Source organism: Rosa rugosa, chromosome 4 (assembly GCF_958449725.1).
Source record: "Rosa rugosa chromosome 4, drRosRugo1.1, whole genome shotgun sequence".
In the NCBI taxonomy this organism is placed as follows: domain Eukaryota; kingdom Viridiplantae; phylum Streptophyta; class Magnoliopsida; order Rosales; family Rosaceae; genus Rosa; species Rosa rugosa.
The window spans coordinates 3,383,316-3,396,772 of NC_084823.1; the positions used below are offsets into that span (position 1 = coordinate 3,383,316).

A 13,457-nucleotide genomic window follows, 5' to 3' on the forward strand; every position below is an offset into this window, starting at 1 on the left:
TAAGAAGAAAATCAAGAAACCACGTTCCAAAACAAAATCCATAAAGATATTTTATGATAGGTGATTACCTTATGTGTTAAATAATCTGGCAGAGTTGTGCATCAATCGCCTCAGTGGTTCAATTCCGACAACATTAGGTGGTTTGACCAACCTTACCACTCTCTATCTCCATACAAATAATCTTTCTGGCACTATTCCCATGGAGATAGGAAATATCCCAACGTTGATAGCATTGGAATTGGGTATAAACCAATTTTCGGGTTATTTGCCACATAACATTTGCCGAACTGGATCACTCACACACTTTACAGCTTCCTCCAATCATCTAAGTGGTCCAATCCCCAAATTCTTGAAAACTTGCACGAGCTTATTCAGAGTCCGTCTTGAAGGGAACCAATTGACAGGCAATATATCTGAAGTCTTTGGCGTTTATCCAAGTCTCAATTTTATAGATTTGAGCAACAATCAACTTTATGGTGAAATCTCACCAAATTGGGGATTGTGCCTAAATTTAACAACCCTACGAATAGCTGCAAACAAACTTACTGGTTTTATACCAGCTGAGATTGGAAACGCAACCCAAATTCATGAGCTGGATCTTTCTTCAAATAGTTTAGTCGGGACAATTCCAAAGGAGTTTGGGGGATTAACTTCAATGGTGAAGCTGATGTTGGACGGCAATCAACTTTCAGGTCGTATTCCTTTAGAGTTTAAATCATTGACTGATCTAGAATATCTTGATCTATCAGCAAACAAATTCAATGATTCAATTCCAAGTTTTGTAGGTGACTTTCACAAGTTATATTACTTGAATTTGAGCAACAACAAGTTCGGTCAAGTAATTCCATTTCAATTGGGGAAGTTAATTCAGTTGTCCCAACTAGATTTGAGTTTTAACGCAGTTGAAGGTCAGATACCATCAGATATTAGTAATATGCAGAGTCTGGAGATACTTAATATATCCCACAACAATCTCTCTGGTTTCATTCCAACAAGTTTTGAAGACATGCACGGGTTGTCGTATGTAGACATATCCTACAATTACTTGGAAGGTCCACTTCCCAACAACAAAGCATTTCAAGCTGCTACTCGGGAAGCATTGCGAGGGAACAAGGGCTTGTGTGGCAACACACGATTTTTGCAACCCTGCAATAAACAAAGCCCAAAAAAGGACCATAAACTCGTATTTCTAATAATGTTCCTTATTCTTGGAGCACTTGCACTTCTAGCCTTCATATTTGCATTGGTAGTGAAAAGGAAAAAGAAGCATCAGCATGGAGAAAAAACCAACATGAGTGAAGAATTTTCTTATTCAATATTAAAGTTGGATGGAAAAACGATGTTTGAGGAAATCGTAAGGGCAACAGAAGATTTTGATCCCATGTATTGCATAGGGCAGGGAGAACAGGGAAGTGTCTTCAAAGCAACTTTGTCATCCACTTACACAGTGGCTGTGAAGAAACTCCATTTGCCATGCGATGATGACAAGAATCTTCAGAAGACATTCTTGAATGAAATTAGGGCACTAACTGAGATGCGTCACCGAAATATTGTGAAGCTTTATGGTTTCTGTTCACATATGCTACACTCATTTTTGGTGTATGATTATCTGGAAAAGGGTAGTTTGGCCACAATGTTGAGCAAAGATGAGGAAGCTAAAGAACTGGGGTGGAGTAAAAGGGTGAATATAGTTAAAGGTGTAGCTCATGCCTTGTGTTACATGCATCACGATTGTTTGCCACCAATTGTGCACCGGGACATATCGAGCAAGAACATTTTGCTGGATGATGAATATGAGGCCTGTGTCTCAGACTTTGGCACTGCTAAGTTCTTAAACCCAGACTCAACTAATTGGACTGCCCTTGCAGGCACATATGGATATATTGCACCAGGTAATATTTGTTTTTCTCTGCTCTCTATTGTTATTAAATTTTTATTAACTCATTATTATCTCTGTATACCGACATTTGACTGTTTGAGATTTGACCGAGCAGAGCTTGCTTATACGATGGAAGTGAATGAGAAGTGTGATGTTTATAGCTTTGGAGTGGTGACATTGGAGACAGTTATGGGAAGACATCCGGGAGATCTTCTCTCATCTCTTTTTTCGGGGGCGTGTTCATCATCGTCAACTGCATTACCAGCCCATCAAATGCCAGTTTTGGATGTTTTGGACCAACGCATTTCCCCTCCTGCAGGTGAAGTTGCAGGAGAAGTTGTCTCTGTTGTGAAGGTAGCATTTGCGTGCCTGAATTCCAGTCCTCAATCTCGTCCAACAATGAAGCAAGTTTCTCAACACCTCTCAACTAAAAGACTGCATTTGTCGGGTCCAATAGCTATGATAACATGCGGTGAATTGCTTGCTTCTAATGGTTTTACTGCCTCATGAATTTTGAATCAACAATGTTCTTCTGTATCCACCAACATTTCTGTTCCTCGCCTTTTTTCGGCACAATCCAATTCTTGCTCTCTCTCCTTTCACTTTTCTACATCCTCAGATTCCTTCTCCCTCATCTCCGGCTCTCTCCACGGCGCCGTCACCTCCACCATCACTCAAGTCGCTGTCACCGCCGTCACCATCGCCTCCAGTAAAGTTGATTTCGTGTGGCCCAAACTCGAAAGACAGCCAGTTTGGGCTGTGATCCAAAGGTTTGCCGCCATTTTCATTTTCTGATTCAACACATAGAATTGAATTTGATGATCTGGCACTAAAAGAGTTTAATTGTCTGTGCACCGAAGCCGGCAGCTATTTCTACATCGAGCCGTGGCAATGGTTTGCCTGGGGTTCGGGGTTTGAGGAAGGATGGTAGGAGGCAGGGCAGTGCAGGTTCTGCTTCGAATTTGTCGAATTTGGAGGTTAAGAAGAATCAAAAGAGTGGGAGTAGTAATAATGTGATGAAGTCGGTGCAGAGAGCAGGTGTTGGGGAAGGTAGGAAGTTGAATGGGAGAATGAGTGATGGGGAGTTGGATTATAGAGATGTGGGAGCGGACACTTCAGTTGAAATGAAGAAAAGGGCGGAGCTTTTGATACGAAGGAGCTTTCTTTAGAGTCAGTAAAGAAAAATGAAGGGTTGTCTGACAAGAAGATTGGAGGGGAGAGTTTGAGCAATCAGTTGAGAAATAGTACTGTCAGGGGTAAGCATGAGTCCAGTGAAGCTGCTAGGAGTTCTACCTCCGAAGACTTAAAGAGAGGTTTTACTTCAGTAACTGATGGCAGCTCTGAGCCTGACTCGGACTCCAGTTCAAGTTCTGATTCTGAAAGTGAGCGTGAGAAGGAGGAAAGGAAAAAGCAGAGGGAGAAGATTCTAGCTGAGAAAGCAGCAGCTAAAGCTGTGGAGGCCATTAAAGAGAAGGAAAATACGGTTGCCAGATTGGAAGGGGAGAAGCAGAGCTTGGAGAAAATACCTGAAGTTCAAGCAACAAGCACAAGAGGTAAGGGTTTTTTTTTTTTTTTTTGGGATGTTCTTGTTCCTATCCTTAGGTTTCTTATTTACTCTTGTTCATTGTCAAAACAAGTAGTCAGAACTGTTTTGTGTGTGCTTGAGACTATGCATAACATGTTGAGCAGTTTTCTTTCTTAATTAACGAATTGACCTGCATCTTAAAAACTTGTTGATAAGTCTTACATTTGTTTGAATATTAAGTTGATGAACACAATGTCACTTTCCTTCCACCAATAGTTTGTTTACTTGAATTCTTCTTAAAATATCTTCTCCCATGATCCATTAATCCTTATATAAACTCCTTACTGCCTCAGGCTTCAAAGCTACAAACGACTATGATGCAAACCATGGAAGCGGCTGATAAAGAGAAGCAGAAACATAATAGTACTAGAATGGAAGCCTTTGTGCGTTTTGCTAAACTTGAGGTTCGACAACGTTTTTCCATTCCCTGTGTTTTGTGTGTTTCATTCTGATATCATTGGTTTTCCTCTACATCTAGAAGTAATAGAATTCTTGCTCTGTTGAACTTTTTAGTCAGTGCCCTTAGTTGGATTTTCTTATTACTAACTGTCAAAATGGTTGCAGACTGCAAATGCTGACCTTGCGAAATCACTAGCCACTGTGCAGTGGAATCTCGAACAGGAGGTATGGTGATATCTTCATTTAAATGGTTGCTGTGGTGCAACAAATATTTGATCATCTGTTAATTGATGTTTTGAGCAGTAGATAAATGTCCAGCTGGTTTAATTGCTCTTAAGGTGCAAATACAGTAGGCGAAATAATTTTTGTAAAACCATCTTTGCTTGTTCTTGCACTTAAATCCTTACTTATTAGCTTCTCAGTTTATTATTAGGGATTTGAACCCTGCTCTTTGGCATTTTGAATGATTTGAATGCAGTTTCTTATACATGTTTGTATGCCAAAGTGTTGGTAATGTAACTTTACTGAAGTTTTGCATCAATACAATCTTTTAATTATGTAATGTGAAGGATAAATTTTCCCATTCCATCAACTGTTTTATGTTAATATTCTTGCTACTTGTTTTTGGTAATTGCTCTCTATCTGTCTCAAGTCTCAACTGATGGTTTTACTTTATTGTATACATCGTTAATATTTTTTTAACAAGTTTCAGCATTGAAATCAACTTACTGTCTCATAAGTTTTCTTGTTCTCTTTGTTACACCTCCTGCATTTCATACAACAATCAGAAATTGTGCCGTTTAGTTTGTCCGGTGAACATATTTATTTATATGTTCGATATGAGTCGTGAGTACTTATCATAGTTGTTAACTCTTTTTTCTGTTTTATTTGTCTCTTCTAGGTCAATCATGTAGCAGAACTTCGACAGCAAGTTGAGTTAAAAGAAGTTAACCATGAAGGTATTTCTCTGAAATCACAAAGTAATGGTTTATGCACAATGGCACTTTGCTTCATAAAAATTTGGTGGTACCTTGTTTTTTTCTTCAGAGTTGTTTGCAGGGTTCCAGCAATAAAACGTAGAGCACATAAAACCATGTATAATTTGCATAAAGCAATTATGATAAAATCAATGTTCTATTACTGGTATGTTAGTATAATTCTTTGGAACTCTGTTTTCTTATTGTAGAACTCAGGAGGAAGATCTCTGATACTCATCAGATCGAAATATCTTTAAAGAGTGATACATCGGCTTTGGAAGGTAGAAATGGAATAGACATACAGGGAATACCATGGGAGAGGGTTAATTTCACCAGAGATAAGTACCGTGAAGCGCGATTGAAGCAATATAAGAACTATGAGAGCCTCGGTCGGCCTCGTCAAGACCTTGAGAAGGTATACCTTTGGATCTTATGAGTGATTTGATTTTCAGCCGGATTGATTTTGTTTTTTTATTGATTTTTTTTGTTTGTTTGTTTGTTTGTGAATGTTACAGGAGTGCTTGCAAGTGGAATGTTACAGGAGTGCTTGCAAGTGGAGAAGGTGAAGAGTTTCTATGACTTTAACTACAACACAAGGCTTGTCAAGTCCACAATTGTGCATTCTCAGGTAGAGATCATGATCTTGGTTCTCGTAACTGTTTGAAATGATTTTGAAGAAAATTAGTTTTTGATTTTGTTTCCATTTCATTTTTCAAAATTTCATTCATATGTAGTGGTGCACAATGCATACCTTCATCTTACTCATTTTGCATGTCCAAGTCGTTGCATTCATTTTGTTAGGCAAATCTTGTGATGTTCCATATGTAGTGCATACCTGGACTTTTCATTATGTAAAGTCCTTGCATGTCGTTCATGTGGAGGGTGTTGCATATGTCATATAATTGGTATAGATGGCATGTTGTCTGCAAAAACTTTGGAGTTTATATTTCTTTTAACTTTCTTGCCTCACTGCTAGATACAAATAAATAATCATAGCTTTATTATATAGCTGCTCCTTGCTTTAGCTCTATGTATATCAATAGTTTGGTAGTTTTGCAGGTCTTATGAAAAAAAATGTTATATCATTTGTGAGGGATATCTTAATTTATGATTATGGTTCTGTGCGTCAATCATTCACTGGAAGGTATGGAGTTCATCAAAATTCTGTCTTTGTTGGGCACGTTTCTAGATCTTGCATAAATCTTAGATGTAACTGATCTACCTACCTAAAATGTAGCTGAAGGGTGACCATCATGACATAACTTATCATTGATGTGTAGAATTTTATTGTTGCTGAACTCAATAAGAAAACCTAAGAATTATATTTTTCGGCAAACATTAGGTTTGTGTTTTCTGAAAACAGAATCACCTAATCAGATCTCTATAATAGATTAGTCCCCCCTTTTTTCTTTTTCTAGGTATTTTGGGAATATTTGCTGGGTTTAATAAATATTTTAAATATAAATAAGTAGCTGGGTATACATAGAAATTTGCTAGGTACATTTAGAAAGACCCTCTATTTATTGGAAATAAGGATTTCTCTTTGAGAGGGCATTTTGCCTGCAGTGTAGTTTTAGGACATTTGGAAAAGTTGACTCTCCTGAAATACTACTTTTAGATGCATGTCACATAAATATGCTTTTGCGCACTGACATAGGCATAGAATGTTTGAACTGTGATGGCCACGTAATGGCATCAAGCTGGGTTGTATTCACTGGATCCTTTCTGGTAGATGTGTGAAGGCTGTCCTTCATGCCATTTCTTTTAGTCGCTCACTGTTACTATATAATTCTGTAACTGGTACTTGAGTTTTGCTTTTGGTTGTAATTATATTGTTTCTGCTCTCTTAAATATAATTATATTGCTTTTAGGATTACCATTGCTCTCTTTATTTCAGCTTTTCGGCAGGGTGGAGTTAGAGCTGCTGGCGCGACTTTGGTTATATGGTATGATAGGAGAATATCTGAGTATTTAAGAGACCTCTGTAGCAAGTTAGCCAGTCCTATTATTTAAGTAGTGTTATTGCGTTCTATAAGATAGGACCTATTAGCATTATCCTTGATTTCTTAGACTTTGATTTTCATGAGGATCCTTGTAGGCATCAAGGACTTCACGTTTGCATTTCTCTGACTTATTGGTTTATTTTCATTCTGAGTTTATGTTGGCTTGATCACATACTATCTGCTAGTACTGTTGTACAATTATTTTTTATTTTTTGTAATTTCCTTCTTTTAATTGTAATGGTGTGCCTATGAAATTTGGGGTAAATCTTCTTTTGGAGTTATTAACTGTGGCTTTGCATAATTGCACTTCACGGTTGGAGGCACATACCTTGATCGGATGAAGTTTTCATTACAAGCCCCAAGTTTATAGACCCTCTAATTTAGAAATCTGCAGTGTTGCACACTTACTCTCCCCCTTCCATTCAAGTTTAAGTTTTTCGTCAACTATATTTGAAGCTTCCGAACTTTGGAGTAACATTGAAGTGACTTTTTTTTTTTGGTTGGGATTCTTGTGGTCTACTGATCTCTAGGTTTAGGATTTAGGGTGCTTAGTTTTTTCACTTCAGTCTTGTGGTGCTTAGTAAAATGGCATTTCTCTTTCATTTGCTAGTATTTTCTCGTTGTGGGTTCTGGGGTATGCATCGACACAGAAAAAATGGCCCACATATCTTGTCTTAGCTGAGCATTAAACATTACTCGGTACAAGCTTTTTTAGTAATGGAATAGAATGCGAATAGATAATGTGCCAGCTTGAATGGCCTAAATATTGTTGCTTCAAAGTGCATTATATTGTTAGTTCTGTTAGCTGAGAGATGCACACTTGCATAAGATATGGTCACTGAAATGCTTTTATTTGCTTTTTTGGTTTGTTGACACGTTTTACCAATATGCCCCTCAACTTGTGTAGATACCTCTACTAGCAAGCTACTTTGCTACATCACCAAGCATAAGTAACACCCTCTTTGGGGGAGCCCACAAGCCATGGTGGGGCACAACCGAGACATGCATCCCGTAGCCTGATGTCCAAACTACGCCACGGTAGTCAGAAGCGGCCAAAACCTCGCTGGGAAGCCACCTTCCCGGCCTTGCCAACATGCATCCACAATAGGCCTTTCTACACTAGAATAGTGGCTTTAGCATCCCACATTGGAAAACAAGTGTAAGAGGGGAGGCTTCCTTACTTATAAAAGGGACCTCCACCCACTTAGATCACCATCCCATTACATATTTCACTCATGTAATCAACTTGGGCCGCAAGGCCCAAACACACATAATACAATATTCAAGTGGACGTAGTTTCCCTCTAAGGCGGGAGATGAACCACTATACATCGTGTGTCTTTTCTCTATTTCTCTAACGTTAATTAGTCTTCGGTTTCTAAACATTAACATTGGTGCTGTCTGTGGGAAACCAACACAAAAGCTTCGTCACCTACCACGAATTTTGACCCGTAGGCGTCGAGTCAACGCTCGGTCAACGCCGGTCAATGCTTGGTCAACACTGAGCAAGGCTAGTCAACGCCTACAAGGTTGGTCAACGCCCATATCAAAAAGTCAACGCTGACCTACTCAAAAAAAAAAAAAATGTTTGCCCAAGTTTGATCAGCATCAAAACCCATCCTTGGCGGTAAACAAAGAAAAAAAAATTTGGTGATGAGTCACTCTGGACACCCAGAGGACTTCTCTGGGCACCCATGGCCATTCTTCAATGATCATCAGCGGCACACCTCCGCCGGCCAAAGACAAGGCACCGCTGGCCATGCTCCACTAAGCTTCACCGCCAGATAGCTTCACCGCTGGAAGTTCACAGCCGAACTTCACCGTCGAGTTGCACCGCTGACAAAAATTACCGCTGGGATTCACCGCTGGATCCACCTCTGGTCCACACCACTGGCCCGAGCTTCGTCCGCTAGCCACCTCCGTCGGCAAAAGCTCCGCCAGCCACAACGTCGCTAGGAGAAACCGCTAGCCAAGGCTCCACTGCTAGGCGGCCTCCGCCAGCAACAAGCCACTCAGCATCACTTCCGTCAGCAACCTCCGCTGGCCACACACCTGTGGCCATGCTCCGCTGGGCACCACCGCCGGCAGGCCAGTGAACTCCGCTACTCATCATCCCATCTCTGCCAAGGAGCCAACGCCGAGAGTTCTCCGCCAAAGCTCCGCTGGCCCAAACCTCCGCCACCACTAGCTCCGCCGGCAAAACCTTCGCTGAACGCTAACACCAGTATCCTCACTCATTCTCAGCACCTCACTGACCGCACAGCCACACCACCACTACTACCAAAGGCAAATCTACTATGGGCAACCATGGCAACTCCGTCATCGGTGCTGAACAATGATCATCACCAGTGATGCTCAATAGGCGTCGAACATCCACGCAACAGCGCCATCTGGGCTGTGTTCTTCGCACCCAGCCATCAAGCAGTTTACTCTGTACACCGACAAGCTAAGTTCCCTTCGATTTATGGTTTCCTCCTTACTATTCAAGCACCACGTGCTTCGGCTTTTTGCATAATTAATCTAGGAGACACCTGCCTGCATACACTCCACATTCGCACATATATATCTCTTTATGTATGGGCCGTTTGTGCCGTTCCCATCACTTGTGGACACGTACACCTCCTGTTAAGCTAGTTGTCAAAATAAACAATTATATGTTCCAACTTCTGTGTCAGTTATCTCTTACACAAATGTGAATTATTCATATATGCTTCCATTTGACAAACTACTGTGTCATAAGTCCCAGTCAAGTGCTTGTCCTGTATAGCACCACAATTGCACGTGATGGTATGAGCTATGTATATATGTGGCTATATATCTATATATATATATATACTAACGATCCAAATTGGTTAGCAGAACATGCCCACATATGAATTAACCGTGGAAGTCAATTATGTGAACTACCATGCATGTATAACATGCTCACCCTTAATCTTCTCAACATTATAATTGCACATTCACAATAGCAACGACTTTTGGTACAAACCCAATGTCGTCATTGTGGTTCATTGTTTATATTTGGCATGCATATGACTATAAAGGCTCGGGCGCTTACTACTTTGCCAAATTGAAATGCATATTAGGGCACACAATCAAATATGTCATTTTGCATGTACTAATCACCTATTTTCGTTGCAAGGACCAATCACCTTTCCAAATTACCGAAATCATCATCCTTTGACTAAGGTGCTTCGCCGGAGCAATGGAGCGTCATGCTTGGACAACTCCAACATGATTTGGGTACTTATATCAATCCCAACTCCAACTCGCTCCAAATTGGCATAAGATAAGTAACTATATCTTATCTTTTATGCTCTTGCAATTCGAGCTATTTCCATGTCTTTACATGTCTCCATAACCCTTACGCATGCCTACAAAATGTTATTAGCGACTTTACTACAATATATGCTATACACATATGCCACGCTTCTATTTTAATTGCAACTTAATTAAATCAACATGTGACGACTCATCTAGAAGCTTGTGACACTTATGACTTAATTAAACATGCTCGGATAAAAACACTTGCTCGGGTTACGACTCGCTTGGGTATCGAGCATGGCCACGACTTGCTTGGGCCACGCCCCGCATGCTCGCACAGCGCCTACTCGCTTAACTACACCCAACTTGCTCGAACACAACCCAACTTGCTCAAACATATCCAACATACTTTAGTTAAGCTCCAAGTTCACAATGCTTCATAATGGCCACCGGGAGCTACTCCCAATATTTTATATGGACACCCATCACACTTGCAATTATCTAAAATACATGTTACATGGTCATAAGATCCATATATTATTACTTACAAACTTTACATAAACTCTATATGCGAATATGTTGTCTAGCCTCCGGGCACCATACTTTGTCAAACTCTCCCCACGGGAAAAATAGACCTAAACGGGTCTAGACTCCACGAGTCTATGGTCTACGACCAACCGCCAAAGGCAACACCTCATAATGACAATGATCGCCACGCGGCATTACAGCCAAGCTTTTCTCCTCCGGGAAAGATTAAAGGGACCGGTTAACACAGCCCACGGCAGCCATTGATCCGGCAGTTAACCCCCGACACTTGGGTATCAAAGATTAGGTTCGCTACCTAACACCCACTGCTTAAACGCAGCTCCCCTCATCAAACAATTTTCTGACCATACGAAGGTCTATAACCAGGAGTTGGGGACTCCTCGGAGGGCCTAGCAGGGGCCCACCCGAAAGGGAATAAGCGTTCGCTCTGACCAATTCTAGATGGACAACGCACTCGCACTAATTATGCTCGCAATACGGCACAAAGCTACGCTTTGGTATCAATCCCGCCAGAAAACCGTCCTTGACTGGGGACTTCGGGGACTTGTACATACAACCCAGCATAATTAACAACGGTCGCGCTCTTGCCTCAGCGACACCGCCGAGCTTTCACGCTCTTGCCTCAGGGCATCACCTATGAGCTTCCCGCTCACGCCTTCGCGGCATCCCAGAGCTTCCCGCTCACGAGCTTCCGCTCACGCATTCGCGGCACCCCTGAGCTTCCCGCTCACCCCTGAGCTTCCCGCTCACGCCTTCGCGGCAACCCCGAGCTCCCCGCTCACGAGCTTCCACTCACGCTTTCGCGGCAACCTCGAGCTTCCTCTCACCACCGAGCTTCCCGCTCACACCTACGCGGCACCCCGGAGCTTCCGCTCACCCTCGAGCTTCCCTCACCACCGAGCTTTCGGCTCTCGCCTTCGCGGCAACCCCGAGCTTCCGCTCACGCCTTCGCGGCAACCCCGAGCTCCCCGCTCACGAGCTTCCGCTCACGCCTTCTCGGCAACCTCGAGCTTCCGCTCACCACCGAGCTTCCCGCTCAAGCCTTCGCGGCACCCCCGAGCTTCCGCTCACCACCGAGCTTTCCGCTCACGCCTTCGCGGCAACCCCGAGCTTCCGCTCACCCCGAGCTTCCGCTCACCCCTGAGCTTCCCGCTCACGAGCTTCCGCTCACGCCTTGGCGGCAACCCCGAGCTCCTCGCTCACGAGCTTCCGCTCACGCCTTCGTGGCAACCTCGAGCTTCCGCTCACCACTGAGTTTCCCGCTCACGAGCTTCTGCTCACCCCCGAGCTCCCGCTCACGCCTTCGCGGTACCCCCGATTTTAACCTAACAATTGCTTACTTACTCCACTAAGAGTTTTTTAACCTCATTTACCCAATCTAACAATGTTTGACAGTATTGCCCTCATTCTCTCTCTCTCTCTCAAACCCATGGCTTCTCCGAAAAGAGCCCATCATCATCTTTAGAACCAGAGCGTCGGCACTCCGGCTCGGCGATCGTAGTCCGACCCTCCTCCCCTCGCTTCCCTCCGGCGCTCTATACCAGAGAGTCACAATCTCATGCGTATAGTTCTTGAGAGGCACAGTGAACGCTCGGCCTAATCCGAGATCGGCGATCTTGAGAATCCCTCTATCCTTATCCAAAAGCAGATTCTGCGGCTTCAAATCGCGGTGAAGCACGCCGTGGGAGTGGCAGTACAGAGCTGAAACAGAAAGCTCTGGACCATCGCCGGCGCCAGCGCTCTCGGATTCGGGCCCTTCCGGTAGGAATCGATAAACTTCTCAAATCGGTGTCGAGGTACTCGAAGACGAGGTAGAGGACCGGTTTCCCGTCCTTCTTGTTGTCCACGTGTTCGACGCAAAGGAGACGGACCACGTAGAGCGACTGGGACAGCATCTGGAGGAGCGAGACCTCGCGGAGGGCAGTGGGAGGCACGCCTTCTTCATCCATCTCGACGCGCGTCTTCTTCAGAGCGACCAATTGGCCGGTGGCTTTGTCCTTGGCCTTGTACACAATGGAGAGGAGGTTGGGAAGGATAGTGTAGAGGAGAGTTTTTTTTTTGTTTTTTTTTTAGTTTTGGGTCTAATAGAGGAGAGAGAGTTGGAAACCAATTTACTAATGAAGATAGTGTAAACTTTTATTGGCTTTTATTGGGGTCTATTGGGAGGCAATGATATGATTATTGAGGGCAATAATATGATTATTGGAGGGTAATAATATGATTATTAGGGGGCAATAATATGATTATTAGGGGGCAATAATATGATTATTAGGGGGCAATAATATGGTTACTGGGTATTATTATGGGGCAATAAATTCAGACGCCGGAATCCGGTCATTAGTCCGGTCGCCGGATTCGGGATTCCGATGAACGGTTGCCGGATTCCGGTCACCGGAGTCGGCGGCCGGACTCCGGTGACCAGTGGCCGGGAGCCGACTCCGGTGACCGGAATCCGGCGACCGTTCATCGGAATCCCGAATCTGGCGACCGGACTAATGACCGGATTCCGGCGTCTGAATTTATTGCCCCATAATAATACCCAGTAACCATATTATTGTCACTGGTCACCGGAGTCCGGCAAGGTCTCCGATGACTTCTCCCTCTAAGTGAGAAAGAAGGAGAGGGCAAAAAAGTCCCAACAATAAATAAAAAAGAATTAATTGGGTATTAGGGAAATATTCTCTTAGAGTGTTTGGGTAAGTGGGCAATTTTTATCCTAAAATTGTGTAAATGGTCATTATCCCAAAATTTTATACCCCACATAAGCTCCATATTTTATAATGTATGTTTTTTTGTGATAAGTGA

The 13,457-nt window shown here is 42.9% G+C and overlaps 2 protein-coding genes and 1 pseudogene across 2 annotated transcripts; 2 read left to right on the forward strand and 1 right to left on the reverse strand.

The window, feature by feature from the left end:
• Positions 1-142: 142 nt before the first annotated feature.
• On the forward strand, positions 143-2,713 carry LOC133745143 (MDIS1-interacting receptor like kinase 2-like). The gene is made up of 2 exons (XM_062173138.1): positions 143-1,892; positions 1,995-2,713. The coding sequence occupies exons 1-2, from the start codon at positions 200-202 to the stop codon at positions 2,387-2,389; spliced, it is 2,088 nt and encodes a 695-aa protein (XP_062029122.1). The 5' UTR covers positions 143-199; the 3' UTR covers positions 2,390-2,713.
• Positions 2,714-3,255: 542 nt separating this feature from the next.
• On the forward strand, positions 3,256-7,812 carry LOC133745152 (uncharacterized). Its single transcript, XM_062173150.1, has 8 exons — positions 3,256-3,432; positions 3,758-3,868; positions 4,029-4,088; positions 4,765-4,822; positions 5,050-5,255; positions 5,382-5,468; positions 6,738-6,786; positions 7,751-7,812. The coding sequence occupies exons 2-8, from the start codon at positions 3,779-3,781 to the stop codon at positions 7,795-7,797; spliced, it is 597 nt and encodes a 198-aa protein (XP_062029134.1). The 5' UTR covers positions 3,256-3,432; positions 3,758-3,778; the 3' UTR covers positions 7,798-7,812.
• A 2,341-nt stretch (positions 7,813-10,153) lies between these two features.
• On the reverse strand, positions 10,154-12,703 carry LOC133744173 (cell division control protein 2 homolog C-like; annotated as a pseudogene).
• Positions 12,704-13,457: the final 754 nt, after the last annotated feature.

Coding starts and splice junctions, on each gene's coding strand:
- LOC133745143 (XM_062173138.1), top strand. CDS start 200: ATGGAGATAGGAAATATCCCAACGTTGATAGCATTGGAATTGGGTATA. Junction 1,893..1,994: donor ATATGGATATATTGCACCAG/GTAATATTTGTT, acceptor TTGACCGAGCAG/AGCTTGCTTATACGATGGAA.
- LOC133745152 (XM_062173150.1), top strand. CDS start 3,779: ATGATGCAAACCATGGAAGCGGCTGATAAAGAGAAGCAGAAACATAAT. Junction 4,089..4,764: donor AGTGGAATCTCGAACAGGAG/GTATGGTGATAT, acceptor TGTCTCTTCTAG/GTCAATCATGTAGCAGAACT. Junction 4,823..5,049: donor AAAAGAAGTTAACCATGAAG/GTATTTCTCTGA, acceptor TTCTTATTGTAG/AACTCAGGAGGAAGATCTCT.